Raw genomic sequence first — 25,590 nt, 5'->3', positions numbered from 1 at the left:
GCCATTCTTAAACGTGAACATATCCTATCCGGCCACACTCTAAATCAATAAAAACTTCAATCCTTTCAATTTGAAGTACAGCACTATTTAGAAAACCAACCTGAATGCCCGGCTGCTCCCAGAACAACGGGATAGAACCTCTGATCTGAATAAAAGAGGTTACACAGTCATCCAAGAATATCACCTGCAGGGAGAGAAGAGTACTGTATTATTGGCTGAAATAGGCTGCAAGATAGCATGCACAATAATTATTTATTATTCATTAAAGCAGTATTTATTAATCATTAATGATTAATGATTAATCATTAATCATTAATAATCATTATTAATCATTAATGCGGTTCACGTGATAAGGGGCTATAGCAAATGCAAGGATTATTATTATTAATATTATTACTAAGTAATGGGAGGGTGATCTGAACAGAAAAAGAGAAGTAGATGGAAAAAGAAGTTCCATCGAGCAAACGTGGTTATTTAAATCCACCAGCAAAACCATTTCCTTTATCTGCTAAAAAAACCCCACAAAATAGCCCAACTAAAAAAAGATGATTCCCCTTTATTCGTTTCACAATACACTGCCAGCTTGGACACTTGCCCTTCCTTCAAATAACATAACTAGGCCCTATATTTAGTACTCTGACTCTAACCTCAACCATCAGCCATTTACTCCGGTTTCATTTTAAGTCATGTAATGCAGTACCAGCCAGCACAAGGTCATGCACTAGATTGCACTCTTCTGACCAGAAGAAAAAAGGGCCCCAATTGATCCTCAAAAGCTAGCAGATTCTTCTAACAAACACAGTCAGATATCATACACAAAATATCGCTGGAAAATATCATATGATGTTTCTTGATTATTTAACTGAATGTATATATTTTCACCCACAAAATATAGAGCCAATTCGCTTTACAGTATATTCTGTGAACTGCTTTGTGAGACATCTCGAAGATGCACTGAGGCGCTATATCAAATGCAAGGATTATTATTATTATATATGTAAACAATCCAGCTGTTCTCAATAAGTTGCTGACTATTTTATCATAACTGTGAAAACAAACCGGGGGAAGATGACCATAGGCACGGTCAAAGAAGAAGGCCTTTATGGGTAACCTGTAGATGGGGAAGGAAGGGGCATGGCGGAGGGATAGAGGAAGAGAGTTCCAGAGTTTTGGGGCGTAATGGCTGAAAGCTTCGCCACCGATGGTGGAAAGGAGGGCCCGATGGACAAGTAGGAAGCTGGAGCCAGTCAAGCGGAGGCTTCGGGTAGTGGCATGGGGAGTAAGTAGGTTGGAGAGGTAGGTAAGTGGCCAGAGATGAAGGGATTTGACGAAGAGTGTGAAAACATCACGACAAGCCATTCCTCTATCGGCTCATTTTTGTCCTTCTCACTCATGTCTAAACTCTTAGCTCCCACGTTTGACATCCCCAGCCTACCATACCGCCAAGTCCCACTCTCCAGTCTCCCTCAGATTTTCTTAATACCTCTACATATCTACTCAGGATTTCGACACCTCCGTCTCTCTACTTCCAAAGTAGTTCACGTTGCAGAGAAGGGCTCTATTCATAGGACAAACCACTTTAGTTAACAGATGACAAAATTTCATTCTCTTGCTGTTAAATTGCTTTCTCTCATGTGAACAATTGGAATGACTTTTCAGTTGGGAGGAGAGAATGAAAAGGTTAGGAAACAGTGCTGGACTCTCCAATCACATAACATAGAGGAGTAACAACTGTACAGGGAGATCAGGAAATCCCATTCTTATGGGCTGGTCTGAATCTCTGGATGCAGGACAGGGATCTCCCATGATAGGTAGAGATTTCTTGGGAAATGGCTCTGTTAATCCTGGTGAATGCATTCACGACTCCAAAGAGACCAACAGGGATCAGGATAATCCCAACTGCTGCACCAACCGGACAAAAATACCACCAGTAAGAGCAGCCAGGCTTAAATGGACATGGCAAGGTTTACTTCAGAGTTCTAATTATATCATGAGTTTTCATAACCGTGATTCTCTGCACTTTAATCTTCACAGTTTGCACATGACAGAGCCATTTATATAATCAGATTATTTGAATTAGTCAGGTTCATCAAGTATATTCCAGCTATCATGAGGCATTATTGAGAACATGGCTGATAAAAGCATTAAAAAATATCCAACAGCAGCCTGGTTGCTGTGCAATTTGTTAATTCATGGTGACCTTTCAGTTAGAGACATCACATAAAGAAAAAAAGTTTTTAAAAATAAAATAAATTCAGTCTTCAAAGCAGTGTACCTGTTCTGTTTCAACAAAGTTAGCTACATGTCCAGAGTCATTTGTTCCTCGCACATTGAACCTGGTTCCAGCTCTTTCACAGCTGAGACGTGAAATCAGGCAAGCTTTTGCTTGTTTGTGAGCAGCATAAATAGTCCTGATCTCCACTCCTCCACACATGAGTCTCAGAACCCACTCATCACAATTCACATCATAATGCTTCAGGTGCAAATGCAATGACTGATTCCTAGTGAGAAGAAAATTTAACAAGAGTTAACTTTTTGGGCCAGAGTAGAACCTCTATATCAACGCATTAGAAAAGGAACACCAACTTCTGAATTGAAGTCCAAATTCAATTGTGTTAAATTCTGGATAACCTCAAAAGAAAATTACATACGTCTTATTTATAGTACATCTTATATATCTTTTTTTACTGTTTCTCAGTTCAAGGACTTAATTTATTCCCCATTTAAAAATGTTGAGGTTCAAGTTTTAAAAGCATGAATTCCATTAGTACATACCTGCTGAAAATGACAAACAATTGATATTTTGGTTAATAAAATAAATCATGGCACCTAAGGTTAAACAAAAAAAAATCTGGAATCAATGACATGCATTAATAGAAACTCCAACTCACCAAAAGAACCTATTGTCAGTTGTGTGCTCTTGTATTCTACGATGGGCATTCAGACTCAGATCCAGACTGACTCCACTGGCAGACCAAGCAAAATAAAAGCTCCCCGAATTCAGCACTTTCCGCACTTCAGAGATGCGTTCTTCATCTGTAGGGTCACTTCGAAGAGAAATAAACTCAGTGGAAGTGACCCTGAAGACTTCAGAATCCTGTATCTTCCCCACTGACATACAGCCAGTTACCACGACCAGGTAATACAACATGCTGTCACCTGTGAGAGAGCCATACAATAGAGTCGGCAAGCAGTAAAGAAGTTGGCATAAATAAACATGGCTATTCACTTTTCTCCATACCGCAACCCTAGAACGACAGTGACTCAGTGGTGTAACTTTCCAGAACAAATACAGTAATATTACTGAAGGAAACTTCATACATTTTAAAGCTGTCCTACTTGAGAAAAATGTTTATCAAATTGGACCGATAGGATATTGGATATGTATTTGACAGGACTGGAAACAATGTTCAAGAACTGTGCATTTACATGGAATTTGGGTTTGGGTAGTCTGAAATTCCAGATGGCTAATAAATAGGATTATAACCGTTGATTGCCAAGGGGGTAACCTATAATGCCGACTGGAATTTCAGCCCAATGATGCTCAAAATGGCTTCTTGCATTGTATTATTTTTAAGGCCAATCCTCAACTGCTGGAATTTAACTTCACAGGATAATCATTAGGTACTGGGGATTTTCTCAATAGCCCTGGACAAGTGTGAACTAACCCATATAGATGTAGAAAACCCACATTCAACTTCAATCCCTGGTCAATCTGTGTTAGCTCATCTGAACTGAGATGGTAATCAGTTGGAAATGGGCAAGGAGAGAGATGATAACATGAAGCAGAGTTCACCTCCTGATCTCTATCCACTGATTTCTGTTGAAAAATGCAGGATAGGGTTTCGCTCTAATGGCACCCTGCCAATATCCACTTACATAGGCTTAGATACTTAGCTACAGGACTCCAGTGCCTTGGGATGTCCTCCCGATGTGAAAGACGCTATACAAATGTAATCTTGTTGATTTTGTAGGTACAAAACACAGCCATTCGAGCAATGACTCAAAAAAACAAAAATAAAGAATAAAACTATAACATATAGTTCAATGCTACTTACCAAGATTCAGCCTCAAAACTCCCAAAAGCCCATATGCATCTATTAGTTTGGTGTACATGCTTTTGATGGCCTCCTTCTCTGCTGCCGCTGTACAGAATTTGAAAAGGAAAGGTAGTTAATGGAATGATCATAGGCCACTGCCAAATGTTCAGTGCGCTGTTAATAACAGGCGTAACTATATTTGATACAGTTCTAAATGATCAGTATAGTTTGTGAATGAATACCTTCTGTTAGTCTCCATGTGTTTTTCTGCCTTTATCTCCCTCACTTCCTGTCTCTGCCCATCCCTCCTCCCAATGCCAATCTCTCTTTGGGCTGGTTCCCTCTGTGTGTTACTCTGGGTGTGTGTGTGTGTCTGTCTGTCTATCATTGGCCTTTTTCCAGGAGTTTTAGCTTCCTTAGGTCTATTGCAAATTATGTCTCACACTCACTTGCTCTTTCCCATCTCTCTCTTCCCTCACACTCTTTTTCAGACTCAATAGACCTCCATCTGTTCCCTTACCTCCTTTGTGGCGACCCTCACTCTCTCTTACCTCCCACATTCACACACATTTCCCTCCTCGTTTTCTCTCTTCCATCCCACTCCTCTTCCCCTTTTCTCTCCTGCCTATCACGTTCTCTCGTTCTATCCTCTCTCTCCCTCCCTCCCTCCCTCCCTCTCAGTCACACTGTGTTTCAACGAGCCTGCCGATGTGGCTTCCAGCTCCACTTTTGTTGATTGTCTGCATGGTAGGCTGAGAAATCCGAAAAGTGCCAACTTGGCCTCCACCTCAATTGTATAGATCGGACTAAACGTGAAAATGGAACAATAAGATTTAAGGAATGTTACAGCTCAGAATTTGATCATTCGTGCTATTAAGTCCTGCCCCAGCGTGTTTCTCCACTTGGACCATCTAGTCTATTTGCACTGTCCTGCTCACTCTTCATTCCCTTTAATATTCTTCCTCTTCAAGGAGCGACCTAATTCTCTTCCAAAAGGACTTACAGACCCTGCTTCAACGAAGGAAGTACGCAGTAGTTAATAATCTAACTCCCTTCCTGGAATTTAAATATTTTAGAGAATAATAAACATTAAGTTGCATACCCATTGTGGGTTTTGATAAAAATGTTTCTGCAAGAACCTGAGAGCTGCCTTGATTGAAGGGGGATGAAATTAAATACTATTAAGTATTATCTAGTATTAAATACTAGAAGCGTTTTGGGACGTCCTCCCGACCTGAAAAGCGCTATATCAAATGCAAGGATTATTATCATTAATAATAATTCTATAATATTAATAATTTGAGACATCTCAAAGCGCTTCACAGAATATACTGTAAAGTGAATTGGCTGTACTGCGGGTGAATCGCGGCAGTCAACTACGCACCAAATATTATAATGATGACTACTTTAGATCGGTTTATTTGGCATTTTCACTGTCAGTTCTAGGAACAACAAAACTTCAGCAAAGTAGCGTCAATGTTCTTGGTGCAGGAACTGAAGGTCACACTGCCATAATCAGGGCTTCTTATGTTACAGTTTCTCCTCAACATTACCAGTATTCTAAGAAAATGAGATTAATTTAATTGTATAGGTAATTTAAAGAGATTAAAAATCTTCATGACTGTACAAAGACAGTTTGTATCATACTGGGTTCCACCCCTGCCACCCACTGAAAACACTTCAAGAAATTTCAGTTTTTAATTTAAATAATTTGTTTTCAATGTCAAACTCTCACCCATTGAAAAACAAGGTTATTACTGCAGGAACATTTACTGGAAAAGCACAGTGCTGATTTTAATGCAAACCTTGGCTACCGCATTTGCCCACAAAACACAGTCACTATGCTTTATTGAAGACTGTGAAGCACTTTGGAACTTATTTTGGATGTGAAAGGCGCTATACCAAATATAAGGATTATTATTATTATAAAACCTATATATCTCAGGTATTTTGAAGTCCTTTTTAAAAAAAATGTAGCAACTTAATTCTCAGTTTAGAAACTAGAGTTCTTTTTTTTGAAAAATAAGCACGATTTGGAATTATAGTTAAAGAGAATTAATTGACGATTCTAATCGTGTTACACAGAGAGGCTAAATTTCGTTCTTTCTTGTCTGACAGCAATACTTTCAAATTGATTAAGTAGGGTCTCCTTGGAGCTGAGTGGCTCCAAGGCGACATGTTTGGCAACGTGATGTTGGAATCGAGCCAACCCTCTGTGGTGGTCTCGGTAGTCCGGTTCCTGAGCCAAGAGGATCCACAGTATTCCAGGGCACTGCTGATGCCATCTCTAAAAAACGGCTTCTCCTCCAGCCCATGCATCATCTTGTGCAGCATTCCTCAGGGCTGTCCTTGGTCTTCTCCTCTTCAACCTGTACATGCTGGTGAAATTGGTGACATTATCCGTTGACCTGGGTCAACTTCCACATGAATGCAGATGACACCCAACTGTATCTCTCTGCCTCCACCCTCAACTCCAGGACCACTGCTGTCCTGACAGAATGTCTGTCAGACATCAATTCCTGGATGAGAGACAACTTTCTACAGTTGAACGCCAACAAGACCGAGGTCCTGCTGATTGGCTCCCATCAGCGCCTCCACACCTCAGGCACTGGCAGCATCACCATCCATGGCTGCACACTCCACCTCACTGAGCCAGTCTAGAACCTTGGCATCTTGTTTGACCCTCAACTGTCCATTCTACCCCACACCCGAGCCATGACCCGCTCTGCCTTCCCCACCTCCGCAACAGCCCCTTGGCTCCACCACTGCCTATCCCTTCAGGCCGCCGAAACCCTGATCTACACATTCATCACATCTAGGCTCGACTACGCCAACTCCCTGCTTGTCAGCCTCCCCATCTCTTCCCTCCACAAGCTGCAGATCATCCAGAACTCTGCAGCTCATGTCCTCAACCGCATCAAGGTCCGTGACCCTATCACCTCCACCCTCGCCCGACTCTGCTGGCTCCCCATCCTATGGAGTCCTGTAGCATAGTGGTTAGAGCACTCTCCTCGCAATCGAGAACCTGGGTTAGATTCCCAGTCAGGGCGAAACGTAAGGCAAGACTTCATGCCTCTGCTTATCTAGCAGTAAGTAGGAACCCAGTTTTTAGTCGATTTGGGGATCGCTTTCCGGGGGTAATAATCCCTTAAAAAAAAATAATAATTTGGTCACTCAATCCATGACTGTTTGTGGGACCTGCTGTGTGCAATTGGCTGCCACTTTACGCCCACAAAATATACAGTCAACTCACTTTACAGTATAGTCTTTGAGACGTCTCAAAGACGTGATATGGCTCTGTATCAAATGCAAGGTTTATTATTATTTTCCGCAGAGGATAGAGTTCAAAAATCCTCGTCCTCGCCTTCAAGGTCCTCCACGTCCTCCTCCTACCTCTTTGACCTGCTAACCCATATCAACCTGTCCACTCCCTCCGCTCAGCAGGCTCCGGCCTGCTCCACGTGCCCCACCATCGGCGATCGGGCCTTCAGCCTCTCTGCCCCCACCCTTTGGAACTCCATTCCACAATCCATTTTCCTCCTTCAAAGCACGTCTCAAGACCCTCCTCTCCGGCCATCCTCCTAACCCCCTGCCCCCCACCCCGCTCGGGTCCAAATCCCTGACTGTCCAGTACCTTGGGACGTTCGCCCGATGCAAAAGGCGCTATCCAAATGTAATTTTGTATTGTATTAACAGGCACCAAGCAGCGGGCAAGATGGCTGGACACCGCTATCAATAGCAAGCCACGCAGTTTTAGCTGGTTAGGCTCCAGCATTATCCCAACACACGCTCTGGGGTCCCCAAGCCTTGGCTCTTGCAATTTGCACCTCATACTTTCTGGAATTAGGTAAAGCGGGATGTGTCCCTCCAGGGAAAAAGTGCACATTCCACTCCAACGATCTGTCTCTGGAATTTCCATGTTGGATGCATGGAATTCTTTGGATACTCTTAAGCATCGTGATGAGTTTCTGTGTCGACGCCCATCTGACCAGAAAAAAATGAAATTGCCCAAATTTAAAACTATACCCTAGGTTCACACTGCTCAGATTCTAGTCTTAAAATGCAGACTTCTATTAGGGTCTTTTTTGTGTGTGTTTATGGGATACTATAATAATAATAATCCTTGCATTTGATATCGCGCTTTTCACGTCGGGAGGACGTCCCAAAGCGCTTCACAGAACACACTGTAAAGTGAATTGACTGTATATTTGTGGGCGAACGCGGCAGCCAATTGTGCACAGCGATGTCCCACAAACAGTCGTAGATTGAAAATGACCAATTTATTATTGTTTTTGGTTTTGGGGGGATTATTATTAGGCTCTGTGTGGAGTAAGGAAACTTGCCCAAGGTTTCGCCCTCTGCCTGGAATTGAACTCAGGTCTCTCGCTTGCAAAGCGAGTGCTCTAACCACTGAGCTACAGGACTCCATACTGCTGCGCAATTGACTGCTGCCGTTCGTCCACAAAATATACTGTCACTCCACTTTACAACTTCCTGTGTAGTGCTTTGAGACGTCTCAATAACATGACAAGGCGCTATATCAAATGCAAGGATTATCATTAGAGAGGGTTTTTGATAATGTCTGGTTGCATTTGAAACACTGTGAATAAAAAATTCCAGGTTAAAAACAGTCGTGGGCAGGAATGAGGAGAAATTTTATGTCACAAACGTTAAAAAAAACCTATTCATTCAGTCTTTCACCCTTTAAGATTATTTTTTTCTCGTCAGCAACCTGCAGCGTACCAGAACAAAACCCCACCCCCAAGATTCAACTGCTCTGTGCAATCTAAATAAATCTATTGAATTAGTTCTTGAAAGCATCAATGCTTTCTGCTTTCACTGTCTCCCTAGGGAGCCGGCTCCATATGTTGTGAGAAAGTCAATGAAAATAGAGAATGGAAACAAATTTTAAAATGCAACAATTTGCATTCAAAAAACCCATCAAAATCTGAAACACAGAACATAGAAACATAGAAACAAATATTTTATTAGAATAATCCCTTTAAAAATAGTCAATTCACTTTGCAGTATATTCGGTGAAGCGCTTTGAGAAGGCTCGAAGATGTGATAAGGCACTATATCAAATGCAAGGATTATTATACGATCATTATATAGAAACAGGAGTAAGCTATTCAGCCCCTCGAGCATTATAAAATCATGGCTGATCTGTACCTCAAGCACAGTTACCTGCCCTTGCCCCATGTCCCTTAATGCCCTGACCTAAAACATATCTATCTACCTCCGTCTTGAAAATGTGAATGGATCCAGCATCCACAGCCTTTTGGGGGAGACCGTTCCAGATTTCAACACAAGCTGAACACAGAGCTCAGTAACAATTTTACAGAAATGCCAACTATTTGGCTTCTCCCCCTCTGCATTCCCAGTGCTGCAATTCACTGCAGTTTCCTCCTTCAAACAAAACAGTCTGAGTGGGCTCAGCTCACATCAACTACTGAAAAATGGATCAACAAAAGGAAAGACGTTTACAGAAATGACGGTGTTCCCCCTCATTTCCACTTCAATAATATAATATTCCTTCGATTTGATATAGTGCCTTATCACGTCTTTGTGGCGTCTCAAAGTTCGTCACAGAATATACTGTAAAGTGAACTGACTGTACACTTTGTGGGCAAAACGCTGCAGCCAATTGCACATAGCAGCTTCCCAGAAACAGTCGAGCATTGAGTGACCAAATTATTATTATTATTTGAGGGATTATTACTCCTGGAGAAGCGATCCGCCAATCGACTAACTAACACGGTTCCTATTTCACTGGTAGGTAAACAAAGGCGTGTGGAGTAAGGAAATTTGCCCAACATTTCGCACTGCTCGGGAATCGAACCCAGGTCCTCTCGCTTGTGAGGCAAGTGCTTCAAAAGAACAGTTCACCTACAAAGCAATGAGTAGGTTTGTGTTGTCTAACAGATTAGTTTCTCCAATGATTTGTTCAGGATTGGTACAATCCCCAATCAGGCAAGAAAGGAGGAAATTTATAGATCTTGACAAAAAGCAAGATTGAAAAAAAAGTTTTTAAAGGGTTTTAAAAGGTGGGAGAAACAGAATAAGGCAAAGGGATTTTGGAAGAGAGTTGTAGGCAGTGGCGCTGAGCCACCGCTTGTGGGCCAGAGGGAGTGAGGAACAATCAATGGACCAAAGCCAGCAGCGCAGAAAGCAGAGGCAGGGACTGACTGCAGCGGTTGCTATTCTCATTCAGAATGTAATCTGCAACTCAATTCAGTGTAAAAAAAAATGTAGTTCGTAGAATAGAATCATAGAATCTTACAGCACAGAAGGAGGCCATTCGGCCTATCATGCCTGGTCGTTGAAAACTATCCAACTTGTCCCACTCCCCCGCTCTTACCCATGCCAAGGGTGAGATAGGAAAGTAAAAAAGTATGGAGAATTCATGGTTTAATTATGCTACACTAAGGGTTTATACAATAAAATTGTGATCCTAATTCAAATGAGAGGGAAAGAAAATAGATGATTCACTTAACTGTCGAATCTAGATGCAGTGTCAAATCGGAGACACTTTAAAAAAACTACATTTAAAGTAACTTATTTGAAATTGATATCTTATGGGCATATGTTTCAAGAGTTTGATGCCACTTCTTTTATATCCTCCGTTAATCTCGAACTAAATACAAGGCCCAATTCTGCCAACAGCTTTATTAGAATTTGCTATTTATTAGAATAATCCCTTTTAAAAAAAATTTTTAAACAATAATTTGGTCACTCAATCCATGACTGTTTATGGAACACTGCTATCCACAATTGGTTGCTGTGTTTCGCCCACAAAATATGCAGTCAATTCACTTGTAGCATATTCTGTGATGTGTTTTGAAATGTCTCGAAGACGTGATAAGGCACTATATCAGATGTAAGGATTATTATTACTATTTATTATTATAGTTAAACTCCATGGATAGGCCCAACTCATCACATGCTTTAAATCACTCTTGCACAACCGGAAAAAAACTGTTAAGAGAGTAGGTAGGTCATCTGCTTGGCTTATTAATCATGGATGATGTTCGGTGCAAAGAAATTGGTCATGCATTTGAATGTTAAAAATAACTGGGCAAGCGTAGGACTAGCACAGATCCACACTGAATTGGATAAATTCAAGGTTCATTCAATAGTCTGCAGTGAGCTGGAACACTTCTATCTCAGATGGAACAATGGTGCTATAACTGACTTATATTCCTGAGTTAGGTAGATGGGGGTGGACGAATCATCCCACTTTGCTGCTGTTAAGCCTGCAGGTCAAAGCCCAAACAGGTAACGTGGTCCTAGCTGGACAAGCAGTGTTTTACCAGATAGCAGTAGAGAAAGCGAGCCAGGGAAGAGAAGGAAGTTCAGCCACAGTTTGTACACCTTACTATCCAGTGACCTCCGCTAGAACTGTGCAGATACGGCCATTGAGTGAGGGCAACAGCTGAGCTTTTAGCCATCCTCTGCATTTACACAATAGCCTGTGATTATCTCAGCTCACACCTGAAAATGCAGAACCACCACTGGGATAAGATACCACAGGGGCTACTGGCACCCATAGGCAGGACATGTGCATGAGACTGCTGAGGAAGGTGAATTGGATGGACCTCGGTCTTCTTTTATTTGGCAATTCTTATGTTTTAAGTCACTGGCCTCGGAAGAGGAGGAGAATGACTCAAGCAAGCACGTTGGAAAAAATAACAAATATCTAAAAAAAAGGGTTATGTCGCAGTTTCTTTGTAAAACATTTGGAAGGGAACAACAACAAATTACATTTGCATAGCGCCTTTCACATCAGGAGGATGTCCCAAATAAGTACTTTGAATTAAAAATTGCCAAGACAAATATATTTTGCAATGCGACAGATGTGAAAAAGTGCAGAGCAGTCAGAATATCAAATGTGTTGCCCTAATATCATGCTGGCCTGGGATGCTGCTCGTTCGAATGCAACAACTATGTGCAATAAAATGTCAAATTCCACCATCTAAAATTTTACTTGCTTATCACCTTTTTGCCCCAACACAACTTTAATTGGATAGAACATTGCTAACAGGGAATTCCAGCAGTAAACAACAACAACAAATTACATTTGTATTGCACCTCTCCCGTCGGGAGGACGTCCCAAGGCACTGCATAGTCAGGGGTTGGGGATCAGGTGGGGTGGAGGGCAGGGAGGGTAGGAGTGACCGAAGGGACGGTCGAAGGGGAGGGTAGGGTTAGGAGACTGGCCGAAGGCGAGGGTATTGAGACGGGCCTGGAAGAAGGCAAGGGTGAAGCGAGGCAAAGGGACTGTATGTTGGAATTCCAAAGGGTAGGGGCAGAGAGGCTGAAGGCCCGACTGCCGACGGTGGGGTGGGAAGGTAGGAGACTTGGGGCAGGCTGAAGTCTGGGGAGCAGACAGGTCTATAAACAACAACAACAAGATTCCATTTATAAAGCGCCTTTCACGTCAGGAGGACGTCCCAAGGCGCTGCACAGTTGGGTCATGACCCGAGCAGGGGGGAAATGGTCAGGGTGAGGGGAGGGAAGGGAGGGAGTGAGGAAATGGTCAGGGTGAGGGGAGGGAAGGGAGGGAGCGAGGAGGGGGGAAATGGTCAGGGTGAGGGAAGGGAGGGAGCGAGGAGGGGGAAGAGAGTCGGGGGGGGGGGGGGGGGGAAGCTTCATGCTCTCCTTCTCCTACTTGTGAAATATCTCCCAGACAGTGTAGTCTGTTTGCGCAGATAAACAAAACTGCAGGATCACAATAAATCCTTTGGATCCATACCCAAGGTCTTTCAGTACTCTCAGCAACCACAAGGTCACTTCTAGGAGAAATGTCTCATTAGAATTCTCTCCGAGCATTTCATTTAATATTATTTAATAAAAAGAAGTGCTGTTTTTTCAATCTCTTCTCACCAACTTTAAAACCCAAATGTTTTGATTTACTTTAAAACCCAAATGTTTTGATTTATGCAACAAATCAAACACAAATGCCGAAACGTCTGCAACTGATAAACTGTGTAAATCATAGAATGTTACCTCACAGAGATCATTCAGCACATCAAACCTCATGCTGGTGTTGTTATAATAATGATAATACATCTGAATCTGCCGCCCTCCCCTCCAAAAACTAAAATTGTTTTTTGTTTCTGATGGCATATATTGCCCACCACGATTACTTCATAAATCATTCCATTTCAAAGTAAAGTAATAGTGTCTATCACACGGGGTAGCGTCTCAGAGTGCTTAACAAAGGTAGAGCTTGACGCAGGGCCTGAGGTGACCTTAGGGATGGCCGAAGAGGAAGTTTTTCAGATGTGATCTGAAGACGGGCAAAGAAGAAGCAAGGTGGCGGGATAGAGGCAGAGACTTCCATGGTTTGGGTGAAAATGACTGAAAACACGGTCGCCGCTGGTGAAGCGGAGGGAACGAGGGACATGCTGGAGGCCACAGCCAGCTGAGCAAAGAAGGCAGGGAGAGGAGTGGGGTACAAGCAGGTCGGAGAGGTTGGAAATAATAATAGTATTTGAATAATCAGAAATAAAAACACGTGTTGTTTCAACACCTGTATAAATAACGACTGAGCCATTTATACGGAGGAAATTATTGTGGTTTCATTTAGATTTTCTAAAGTATTTGTTTCTTACTACTGTGTTCTATTTGAAGCCGCCCCATTCAAAGGACATTCAATTTTAACTAGTTATTCCTTTATATTGAAAAACTGGAAAATTGCTTATGTTCACAAATGGCTTCCAATGAGATGCAGACAATAATTAAATCTCAGAGTTCTGACGGTATAAACTGTAAAGGCTTTATAACATCATAAGATGCATAAAATTAAATTTACTACTTTGCATCTGCCAGACATTTTCTATTGTTTTCAGCAATTTAGTACTTAGAGCTAGTTAGAAGCAGGTCTTAGTTCATGTTGTTTACTACTGTAGTCAGAAAAGACTTGTGTAAAGATCAGACAAACATCATGTTAGTAACTACGGTACTAACACCAGCTTTACCAGGTAACGGTTACAGCAAATGTATGGAATAGTGCAGCAGTTCTGAAACTGTGGTACACACCTCCCTGGGGATCGTGAGTCAAGGGAGGTAATAATAATAATCCTTCCATTTGATATAGTGCCTTATCACATCTTCCAGGCGTCTCAAAGTGCTTCACGGAATATATTGCAAAGTGAATGATTGCATATTTTGTGGGCGAAACATGGCAGCCAATTGCACACAGCAGTGTCCCACAGGCAGTCGTGGAATGAGGGACCAGATGATTTATTTTTATTTTTAGAAAGAATTATTACCCCTCTGAAAAGTATTCCACCAATCAACTAACAACCGGGTTCCTACTTAATGCTAGGTAAACAGAGGCACGTGGAGCCCAACGTTTCGCCCTGCCCAGGATCGAACCCAGGTCCTCTCATTTGTGAGTCCTCTAACCACTACACTACAGGACTGCACAGGTGCTGGTTACACGCCTCTCAGTTGTACTGGGCTTTGCGGGTTGGCCCTGTGTCCTGGCGGGAAGCTCTCACTGTGATAAAGTCTGAGATCCCCTGGTATAGTCTAATGGCTTATCAGTACAAATTACTGGTAAATTTTACAGTATTGATACAGCAAGACGCTGCACCCAGTGAGATTTTAGACGGTAGACTTGAGAATATGTTTACACTTCCTTACACCCAATGAGACTTAGGCTAGTAGAGCTGAAGATATGCTTATAATTTCTCCTTGTGGAGTCAGAAGGAGGCTTGTCATATCCACAGAGCCCTGGATTAATAATAATAATAATAATCCTTGCATTTGATATAGCGCTTTTCACGTCGGGAGGACGTCCCAAAGCGCTTCACAGAACACACTGTAAAGTGAATTGACTGTATATTTGTGGGCGAACGCGGCAGCCAATTGCGCACAGCAATGTCCCACAAACAGTCGTGGATTGAAAATGACCAATTTATTATTGTTTTGGGTTTTTGGAGGGATTATTATTAGGCTCTGTGTGGAGTAAGGAAACTTGCCCAAGGTTTCGCCTAATGTAAGCCTACCTGACTTGGGCAGGTTTGTCTTCCTGAAACCGTTTCAATTCCCAGGAGGATCTATTTACCTCCTCTATGATGCCCCAATTCCAGAAAGATAGGAAGCAAAAGATAGTTGAGCTTGCCAGCAAAATAAAATGCCTGATATTAAATCTACTTTTTTTCTGAGCATGCAAGCTGGTGGTAAAGTGCACTAAATGGCTTCTGTAATCTTTGAAAATATGAGACTTTTACTACAAATTCTACAAAAAAAATAATTCTCACGTTTGTAAAGTGTAATCATAGCACATAGCATTGTACAGAATTGTGGAAACGTGTACTTTACAATTGGAAAAGCATGCCATTCTCTTTTCAGATTACTTCGCGAACAATTCCATGCTCCGCACGTCACAAAGGCCAAAGATCAGATTGAGTTATAGAAAGAACTGCAGTAAATATTTTACTGACACTCAGAGGGGTGTAAAAATAACGCATAATGAAAATAATAGATGTTGACTATCAAATGACTAGGTGAGCAGCACAGTAAGGTGAACCAGGTTTGTTTTTCTATTGGCAATGAGTTAAGTCACAGATTTTGATGTGTGTGGGTGCAAAGTAACATGTGGGCTCATCCAGCTCACCAAGGTACAGATTAGGCCACATCAAGTGTGAAGACCTTTTTCCAAGTGCCATTTGCATTAAACCCACAAACTCAACTATAAATACATAACACAGCATCGCCTCTGATATCTTTTGAAGCAAGATAAAGTACTGAGTGAAATAGCTTTGCACAAACGTCAGCATTAAGTATGTCAATGCCCGATAAGGCAAAGTAGAATCCTTCCTACAACATGTGCTTAATAGGAACTGCTGTTATCAGAAATTTATCTTTGTACTGTTAGTAATTGGTCCCAGAACTGATAAATAAATGCCATGAGAAGCGAAATTAGAATAAACAGCAAATACAGAATATATTAAGGTTTTCTTGTACATTTTATGATTATTTTCCTCACTTTGATGAGTCTTCTACAATCTGTACAAACACAAACTGCTTATACTGTACTTAGAAATCTAATTCCACTGAAACAAATGGGCGAAAGGTCTGTGCCAGCAAGCAATATTACCACAGCAGACCTCAGTAAATACAATTTCTCGCTGATATGTGGGCAGACTTTTAAACTAAGGCATTCTGAACACACCAAGGAAAGGTACTAATTTGTTTTGTAAGCACTTTCACCCACAGTACGATTTTGCTTTGAAACAGACCTTGTTATTTTATGGTGCAGTGTGCTGTGCTCCCAGCATAAATTGTGACTTGTGGTTCAGGAGAGATAAAAAGGGGAAAACAAGGCTGGAAATCAGAAATAAATATTTTTGTAAAAAGCTGGGAAAAGGGCACAGCATGCTACAGAATGAACTTTCTGAAGGATCACATCCAAAGTGTTAAACCACCTTGCTCATTCAGATGCTGATTAATCTGTTGTGGATTTCCTTCATTTTCTTTTTGTTGAAACCTTTAATATATTTATACAGAATTCCTTATTGACTGTCAATAATATGCCTAAACCCAAACTCAGAACAGCTTGTCTCTCATATCTATGGGGCATTTGTATTATCTAAACATTCTTACAAAAAATCTCTAAATGAGCTTGTCTAATACAAAAAAAAATGATAGGCAAGCTCCCATTCAGTAGGTCAAGTTAAAATTGTCCAGAATGAACAAGTGAAAGAATAAGGTTCTAACCCACCATGATACCCAGTTGCAATTCAAATTTGTATTCGTCTTTGACATTCAGATTAAATCAGGAATGAGTCACTATCTTCCCTGGAGCCGCATTGCTGCTGAATAAACAAGGGTCACATTCACCACAAACTTAAGACAACAATAATTCACTTTCCCAGCTTCCATTCCATTCTCTCCTTCCCCCTAATAAGGTTGAAAAGATGACAAAAATCAAGCAACGAGTAGATCCCAAACAGCAGCAATATTAAGTTTGATGTTGCCAGCCTGCTAGACTCCACAACTGCCTCACCCCTCAGGCTGCCGAAACCCTCATCCACGCATTCGTCACATCAAGGCTCAATTATGGGAACACCCTCCTCATCGGCCTTCCCAACTCTTCCCTTCACAAGCTGCGGATCATCCAAAACTCTGCTGCTCGTGTACTCTCATGCACCAGGCTCACTCCCACCCTCGCCCAACTCCTCTGGCTTCCCATCCCCCAGAGGATCGAGTTCAAGGTCCTCTCCTCACCTTTAAGGCCATCCATGGCCTTGCCCCTCCTTCCTTCCTGACCTGCTGACGCCCTACCAACCTGCCTAGATCTGCCTATTTACCTCCGTTCAGCGGGCTCCGGCCTGCTCCATGTCTCCCGCCCGACCCCTCCTACCATTGGTGGCTGGGCTTTCAACCTCTCTGCCCCCACACTCTGGAACTCCATCACTCACTCCCTTCGCCTCACTTCCTCCCTCGCCTCTTTCAAGGCGGGCCTCAGGACCCTTCTCTTCGACCGTGCCTTTGGTCTCCCTCCCACCTCTCTGCCTTCCCTCACCCCTACACCACCCCTCCCCCCAATGCTCGGGCCCCGACACCTGACTGTTCAGCGCTTTGGGACGTCCTCCCGGCGTTCGACCCTGAGCTGTCCTTTCTCCCTCACATCCGCACCACAACTGGCACCGCCTTCCATCACCTCCGGAACATCGCCAGACTACGGCACTACCTCACCCCTCACGCTGCTGAAACTCTGGTCCACGCCTTTGTCACCTCAAGGCTGGACTATGGGAACTCTCTCCTCGTCGGCCTTCCCGGCACCTCCCTCCACAAGCTGCAGGTCATTCAGAACTCTGCAGCTCGTGTACTGTCCCGCACCAGGCTTCGGGACCACATCACTCCCACCCTCGCTCGCCTCCACTGGCTCCCCATCCCCCAGAGGATTGATTCAAGATCCTCATCCTCACCTACAAGGCCATTCACGGCCTTGCTCCCTCCTACCTCTCCAACCTACTATCCCCCTACCTACCTGTACCCTCCGTTCCTCCGGCTCCGGTCTGCTCCACGTCCCCCGCCCCAATCGCCCTACCATTGGTGGTCGGGCCTTCAGCCTCTCAGCCCCGAGGCTCTGGAACTCTATCCCCCAGTGCCTTCGCCGCCTCCTCCCTTTCCTCCTTCAAGGCCAGTCTCAAAACCTTTCTCTTTGACCGAGCCTTCAGCTCCCCTCTCGACTCTCTTCCCCCTTCTCGCTCCCTCCCATCCCTCCCCTCACCCTGACCATTTCCCCCCTCCTCGCTCCCTCCCCTCCCCTCACCCTGACCATTTCCCCCCTGCTCGGGTCATGACCCAACTGTGCAGCGCCTTGGGACGTCCTCCTGACGTGAAAGGCGCTTTATAAATGGAATCTTGTTGTTGTTGTTGTGAAAGGCGCTCTACAAATGTAATTTTGTTGTTGTTATTGATTGCTACACTATTAGTCAAATGCAACTAAATTATAATCCCAATATATATATATATACACAAAGTGCAATAAATACACACAATTCACTCAAAATGTAAGACGGAAATTAGTACTTCTGACTGAAGCACATTATATATTATAAGACTCCTGAACAATCAGAACAATAAATCCATCTGTACCTTCATTTCAATAGACAGAAGATACCGATTTCATGTTCTGGTACATAAAGGGAGGGGAATGAGGAGATCTGCCTATTTATAAACTACCAGCAAAAAAATGTATTACTTTTGAATAGCTAGTTGAACATCCTAAGTGAATCCAGATCATACAAGTCTTTAGAACCGAGGACAATTGCATAATATTTACGAAGAAACAGTTGCGCCATTGTCAGTAATCAATATATTGCTCAACCCTAAATCTGGCCATTTTTGACTCACTTTTTACCAAATTGTTTCTAGACTAATGCTTGAAGCTTTATTGAATTGCTACTTACACAGAACTGCCACAGCTCCGGATTCAAACATCAGACAGTCCTCACGGTTTCGGGTTTCCACCATCACACTAAAAGGACTTGGAGGTGGATCCAGTTTGTGATAGATGCGATATCCTTTACTGAATGCCATCTTGTCGAATACCCTGCTAGGCAAAGGTAAGAGAGAGAGTGTGACAGCACCTCATCAGATTTGTCAGTATATGGTTAAGTCACGGAGGCACCAATCTTCAATCAATATCAGTTGGCATTACATTTTTAAAGGTCGAAGAAAGAGTCAATCTTCTTTCTCTTAATCAGCCATTATTCTGCATTTTGATTTATAGCAATGGAATTCATGCTCTCCCCTCCATCAAAACAGCACGCATTTTTTAAGGTGTACACTGTTAACTTAAAACGCAATTAAAATACACCCGGTGGAGGATAATCTCCTACTTTCTCTCATCCTTCTTCAAGGGCAAATCACAATAGACAATATTAATACCCACCAGCAAAACAAAATTAAAAGGTATTTGAAGGTAATCCCCCACGTAAAGGCGGACAGGGCAATGGAAATCCCGTTTGCATTCACTGTACTTGACAACAAGCCCCAGTGGTGAGCTATAGCCTATAGCCCCAGTTATCGCCTGACTCGGACCTGTCAGTTCCAAGACCCACACAGCCTGCGACACCACAACAACTTGAGAGAGGTGGGGAGAGAGAGGGGGGGGGGGAGCTGGGAGGGAGAGAGGGAGGGGGGGGGGAGGGAGAGAGGGAGAGAAGGGGGAGGGGGAAGAGAGAGAGACGGGGGAGGGGGCAGAGAGATTGAGAGGGGGGGAGGGGGCAGAGAAAGGGAGGGGGGGGCAGAGGAAGGGAGGGGGGGAGAAAGGGGGGGAGAGAAAGGGGGGGGAGAGAGAAAGGGAGGGGGGAGAGAAAGGAAGGGGGGAGAGAAAGGAGGGGGGGGAGAAAGGAGGGGGGGGAGAGAAAGGGAGGGGAGAGAAGGGGGAGAGGGGGGTGAAGGGGGGAGGAGGGGGGAGAGAGGGGAGGAGGGGGTGTGGGGGAGGGGGCAGAAGAAAGGAGGGGGTGTGGGGAGAAAGCGGGGAAGGGGAGAGGGAGGGGGAGATGGGATGGGGGGGGGGAGGAAGAGGTGGGGTCAGAGAGGGAGTCAGAGAGGTCATGGGGGGGGGGGGGGGAGGGAGGCTGCTCGCCAACGCCTGCTTCCCCCTCTCCCCCCCCCACAACACACACACACACGCCCCCCCCCCCCCACAACACACACACACGCCCCCCCCCACACAACACACACACACGCCCCCCCCCCCCCACACAACACACACACACGCCCCCCCCCCCCCGGTTTCCGGCTCTCGGCTTTTAAAGAGCTGTTTGCGAATACAACAAACCTGAGGTTGATGTCGGCGCCGCTCCCGCCCCCCCACCACCGTCTCCCCTCTCCCTCCCTCTCTCTCTCTCTCCCCTCAGCACAGCGACCTCCTCTCCTGCGCTTCCCTTCTCCGTCCCGCACAGACCCGCCCCGGCGCGAGCCGGAACAGCCGTGGACCCGGCGCGTCACTTCCTGGCAACCGCAGCCCGGCCGCCGTCTCTCGGCGCGCTCGCGCCGCTCCACTTCCGGCGTCCTCGGCTCCGGCTCGAGGCGGCGGTTTGGTGCTGGTGGTGGTGGTGGGGGAAAAAAAATGAAGGTCGGTTGGGGTGAGCGACTCAACTCACCACCAACAACAACAACACACCAGCGGTTAGCGAGTCTCCCCCCCACCCATCCAGCTCGCACCACCCTACCCGTTGAGGGCTTTGGTTTGCAGGGTTAACAGGAGCCCCCACCGCCCCGCTCAGGAAGCGGCCCCAGAGACCGTCACACGGGAAGGCCAAACATGTCACCTCGCAGCCAGTTCAGCTCCAAAGGAGACCCGACACCTTCCCCCCCCCAACCTTCCCCCTTCACACACACCCACACACACCACCACCACCGCTTACCTTCTATCCCTCCGCTCTCAGGGAGCCCGGGATACACATTTAACACAACAGAGCAAAAATTCAATGCAGCCTCCAGTGATTATTTACGTTCAGTGAATCTCTCTTCCACACCCCCCACCCCCTCCCCACCCCCTCCCCACAACCCCTCCTCTACAGTTGGCCGATCAATTAAGTTGTACTGTAGTCACAGGAAAAAGCACTCGACGTATTTAAGAAAATAATAATGAGTCAAAATGCAAAAGGCAGTTCAGCTCCAAGGTTAGTGAATCCCAGTTTATAACGATAATAATACTAATCTTAGTGAATCCCAGTTTAGAATACTACTGCTACTAATCTTACTAGTAATAATAATAATAATAATAATCTTTGCATTTGATATAGCCGCCTTATCAGGTTTCGAGGCGTCTCGAAGCGCTTCACAGAATATACTGTGAAGTGAAAATTGACTGCATGTTTTGTAGGCAAAATGCAGCAGGCAATTGCGCACAGCAGCGTCCCACAAAAGGTTGTGGATTGAGTGACCCAATTTTTAAAAAACATTTATTTGGAAGGAATTATTACCGCCCCGAAATGCGATACGTCAAGCGACTGTCAACCGGGTTCCTACTTACCCAGAGAGTTTCTTACTGCGAGGTTATCAGACGTGTGGAGTAAGGAACCTTGCCTCACGTTTTGCTCTGCCAGATCCTCTCACTTGTGAGGTGAGTGTTCTAACCAAAACTCTACAGGACTCCACACACACACATACACCGATAGTCAGTCCTCAATTTAATACACACACAATTTAACTACAGCTATCGTGTATATCTCAGTAGAAGTCATTGCCCTCAAGAGAAGGAAAAGGGCTAAAAAGCAAGTGATTGAAGGAGGATTTAAGGGAGTTAAACTGGAGATAACACTTTTTAATATAAAAGCTGTCTTCCGTCTGTTAAGGTTTGCCCCTGTGCCATGCATATAGCATTTTCTAACATTGGGATGATCAGAAGACAACATGCTCCAATTAATCTTCTGTCAGTGATCCCTGTAAACCACCTGCAAGGAGTCTTCACAAGACTGGTATATGGAGCGTTGTGATTTAGCTCATTTCCTTAAATACTTTCAAATTGGAATTAAATGATTCAAACAAAACATTTAAGACAATATTTTTTACACCAATATTAATAACTGATTTAGTGCTGCCACCTACTGGTTCATATTTCTTCTACTAGGACTCCCCTTGCCGTTAAAGAACCATTGGGAAGTTGTACATTTAAATTGGATGGCTTTGGGGAGAATATGGAACTTTATCATTTTATTATTTATGCCTTATTTGGGAGCATTTCCTGGGTTACTTAGATTTCAGTCTGTTATACAGAACCAGATATTTATTTTCCAGTAACTTCCTTAAAAAATCATTATGATGTTTCATTATTATTCTGTGAAAATGTAACAGCTAATGTTCCAACCTTAGTTCCCTCATTTCTTTCCTAAGTACAGTTTCCAGTTAACTTCAAGAAGACCTTGGTTACCTCCCCCCAATGAATGAGGATAGATGGAAATGTGTTCTGTGGCCACTAAACACTGAACCATAAAAATTGGAAAGATTCCTGGTTTGATTCCAGGTCTGTGTTGAGTTAAATAACCTTATCCAGGCCAGTACAATTGTAACAACAACTGACCTCAGTTCCTTGAGTTAGGGAAGGGGAAAATCTCAAGAAATACAACTGCTATAAAATGTTGCAAAAATATAAAAACTTTTACTCATAGCAGGAACAAAGCACAAAGTGTTGTATCTATTATAATTCACAATACAACAATATATAAAAGTTTGAAAATGAGTGAAACCAGTAACAAAGTGTTCAAAGCACATAAATGTGACAATTATTAAATAGCTTAACTTAACTATAAATATTTACAATTTAAGCACTGATAGTTTATTTCATGCCTTTTACAAAACAGCCAGTGAGTGATTGAAGCAAAATATTTAGTAAAAGATTTTAAATCTGCATTATTCATTTCGTTAAAAGTAAACGTTTTCTTCATAATTCCTTCCTGACCCCATCACTGGTTTCATTTTGTTTTATTTTCCTTTCATTAGAATCCCTCATGCCGCACACTGCTCCAGTCAGGAGTTTCCTCAGGATTCTGTCTAGGTTCCTCTACAGCTGAATTTGAGCACCTTTTAGTAGAGCCCACTATATTTGAGATGTCTCAACGGCTATATCAAATGCAAGGATTATTATTGTTATTATTTCCTCCCTCCAAGTGGAATGAATGGATCTTAACTGCAACTTAGAATCTCTTGGATGAGCCGAATGAGATTGGAAAATTCACATGGGAACAGATGCTATATCATCATTTTACCAATCTTTGACAATTGTCCACTTTGTTTTCTTTCACTAACCCAAAATACCTTCGATTTTTTTTAAATCATTGTTGAAATCTGTAAAATTGCATTGGGATCTATAAGTACAGTGTTTACAATGAATTTTTGAACAAAAAGCTGAGTCTGCAAATGATATTAAAAAAGCGGGCAAAAAAAAACAGATGACTGAGATGACAGCAGATGGCACCAGTGAGGGAGCCAGCAACAGCACGTAGTCACTGGACTGAAAGGTCACCTTCTGTGGAAATTCTCTACGAATTCTATATACTCTTCTGAATATAATTTTGTGCTCGGAGATGCTGCCCTGCCTGAAGGGTCTATGTAAATGCAAGCTGTTATTATAATAGATAGTGTACTATTAACTGAGAAGAGTAAATAGGGAGAAACTGTTTCCTCTGGCGGGTGGGTCGGTAACCAGAAGGCACAGATTTAAGATAATTGGCAAAAGAACCAGCGGGGAGATGAGGAGAAATTTGTTTACCAGGAGATTTACGATCGGAAATGTACTTCCTGAAAGGGTGGTGCAAGCAGATTCGATAATAACTTTCAAAAAGGAAATGGATATATGCTTGAAAAGAAAAATATTGCAGGGCTACGGGGAAAGAGCGGGGCAGTGGGACTTGTTGGATAGCTCTTCCAAAGAGCTGGCATAGACACGATGGACCGAATAGCCTCCTTCCGTGCTGCAAGATTCTACAATTTTAATACTTGATACTGAGCGAGTGTTTGGTTAGGATTTTATGATTTGTTTGCACCTGAAAAGTGATGTCATTAGAACAGGAGAGTCAAATATCTAGCCCAAAAAATTGGCCCCAAATATAGGGGGAAAGGCTGACTGTATTTCCAGATATTAATAATAACTCGAGTTCCAGTAAACACTGAACTTTTCAGTTTGTGAGCAAGCATCAAGATTGGGATGAGGAATAAGAAAGACATCTGTTCCCATCATCAACAACAACAATAACTTGTCCCAGAGCACTTCTCAAGCATCGCAGGAGCCAGCCAGCCATTATCAGGGATCTGCCATTTTTTTCCCTTTACATTTCCATCTCCCCTCTCTCCCCTCCCCCTCTACTTTCATTTACTTGTCTCTTTCCATTTCCATTCCACTACTTATTCAAAAATAACAAGGTGCAGTCAAAGAAGAGGGTCTTGAGACTGGCTTTGAAGGAGACCAGGAAGGGAGCGAGGCGAAGGGACTGGGATGGAGTTCCAAAGGGTGGTGGCAGAGAGGCTGAAGGCATGACCGCAGATGGTGGGGCAGGCCAGGCGGGGGTGAGGGGGGTGGGGATATGGAGAAGGCCGGAGCCTCTGCGTGGTAAATGGTAAGAGATAAAAGATGACTCATCTGCTATGTTTATCTTCCTCACTAGAAATATTGAGTGAGCTCTGCTCAGTGCCAAGGGTGCATATAATATACCTTAATTTTTCTGGAATAATGTATAGAAGAAAAGAAATTCAGAAAAAAATTACTCAATATTAAAGCAACATTAATAACTAATTTCAAGCTGGCTTTTACAATTATTTTGTTTACCATTCGACTATAAAACAGCATGATCTATAAGTACAGCATTTTTGGAGATTTTTTAATGAAGTCTTTTGCAGGCGTTGCTAGAATTCAAACCGAGCATATGCTTCCCTCAGCTTATCTGTGATCTGTAAGAGAAATGATTTGGGTGTTAGAATTTGTACATTAGTTCTGTTCTATATCTACAAAAAAAAACTCGATGCATTTTGGGAACCTGATCCAACCATTGGTGAACCATAAGCTTTGGGTTTTTGCTCATACACTTCATAGAATGATAGACATGCATAAACAACAACAACTTGCATCCCTCAAGCAGGGTAGCAACCCAGAGCACTTGACAGTGGCGGAGCACAACGCGGAGCCAGGGGGAAAGGTCACCGTAGGCACGGTTGAAGAGGAAGGTCTTCAGGCACGACCTGAAGATGGGGAAGGTGGGGCCAAGGTGAAGAGATAGGAAAAGAGATAGAGGAAGAGTGTTCCAGAGTTTTGGGGAGCAGTGGCTGAAGGCACAGCCATTAATGGAAAGGAGGGCACGAGGGACATGCAGGAGGCCGGAGCCAGTCGAGCGGAGATAGTGGGTTGGGGAGTAAGCAGGTCGGAGAGGTAGAGAGGTGCAAGGGCATGAAGGGATGCCTGGCACCTCGTTACCTCTATGATTAAATGCGAGTGTAATAGAAGTAAAGGAACCAGCAGTGGTTTACTTTCCATTTTTTGTCATTCACCTAAGCTTAAACTTGAAACCAACCTGGTTTAAGA

The 25,590-nt window shown here is 43.5% G+C and overlaps 2 protein-coding genes across 7 annotated transcripts in view; both read right to left on the bottom strand.

Annotated features, from left to right (window-relative positions):
- Nucleotides 1-20,482, bottom strand: part of synj1 (synaptojanin 1) — a 71,834-nt gene extending 51,352 nt beyond the window's left edge. For 5 of the 6 annotated variants that reach the window (XM_007906715.2, XM_007906716.2, XM_007906717.2 and 2 more), the window contains exons 1-6: nt 20,353-20,482; nt 18,974-19,116; nt 4,059-4,145; nt 2,892-3,159; nt 2,276-2,501; nt 101-184 (exon numbers count right to left, since the gene is read on the bottom strand). In XM_007906715.2, the coding sequence (XP_007904906.1) occupies nt 101-184; nt 2,276-2,501; nt 2,892-3,159; nt 4,059-4,145; nt 18,974-19,103 (795 nt within the window). In that variant the 5' untranslated portion in view covers nt 19,104-19,116; nt 20,353-20,482. Of the gene's footprint in view, nt 1-100; nt 185-2,275; nt 2,502-2,891; nt 3,160-4,058; nt 4,146-18,973; nt 19,120-20,352 lie in introns of all 6 variants that reach the window. The other variant, XM_042333837.1, reaches the window with a different exon arrangement.
- A 4,099-nt stretch (nt 20,483-24,581) lies between these two features.
- LOC103187291 (sorting nexin-9) overlaps nt 24,582-25,590 on the bottom strand; it is a 34,951-nt gene continuing 33,942 nt past the window's right edge. The window contains exon 18 of the mRNA XM_007906721.2: nt 24,582-24,962. Within this exon, the coding sequence (XP_007904912.1) occupies nt 24,918-24,962 (45 nt within the window). The 3' untranslated portion in view covers nt 24,582-24,917. The remainder of the gene's footprint in view (nt 24,963-25,590) is intronic.

The sequence above is a fragment of the Callorhinchus milii genome, unplaced genomic scaffold (assembly GCF_018977255.1).
Source record: "Callorhinchus milii isolate IMCB2004 unplaced genomic scaffold, IMCB_Cmil_1.0 Scaffold4, whole genome shotgun sequence".
Lineage (NCBI taxonomy): Eukaryota > Metazoa > Chordata > Chondrichthyes > Chimaeriformes > Callorhinchidae > Callorhinchus > Callorhinchus milii.
This window is presented reverse-complemented; position numbering and strand designations above follow the sequence as displayed.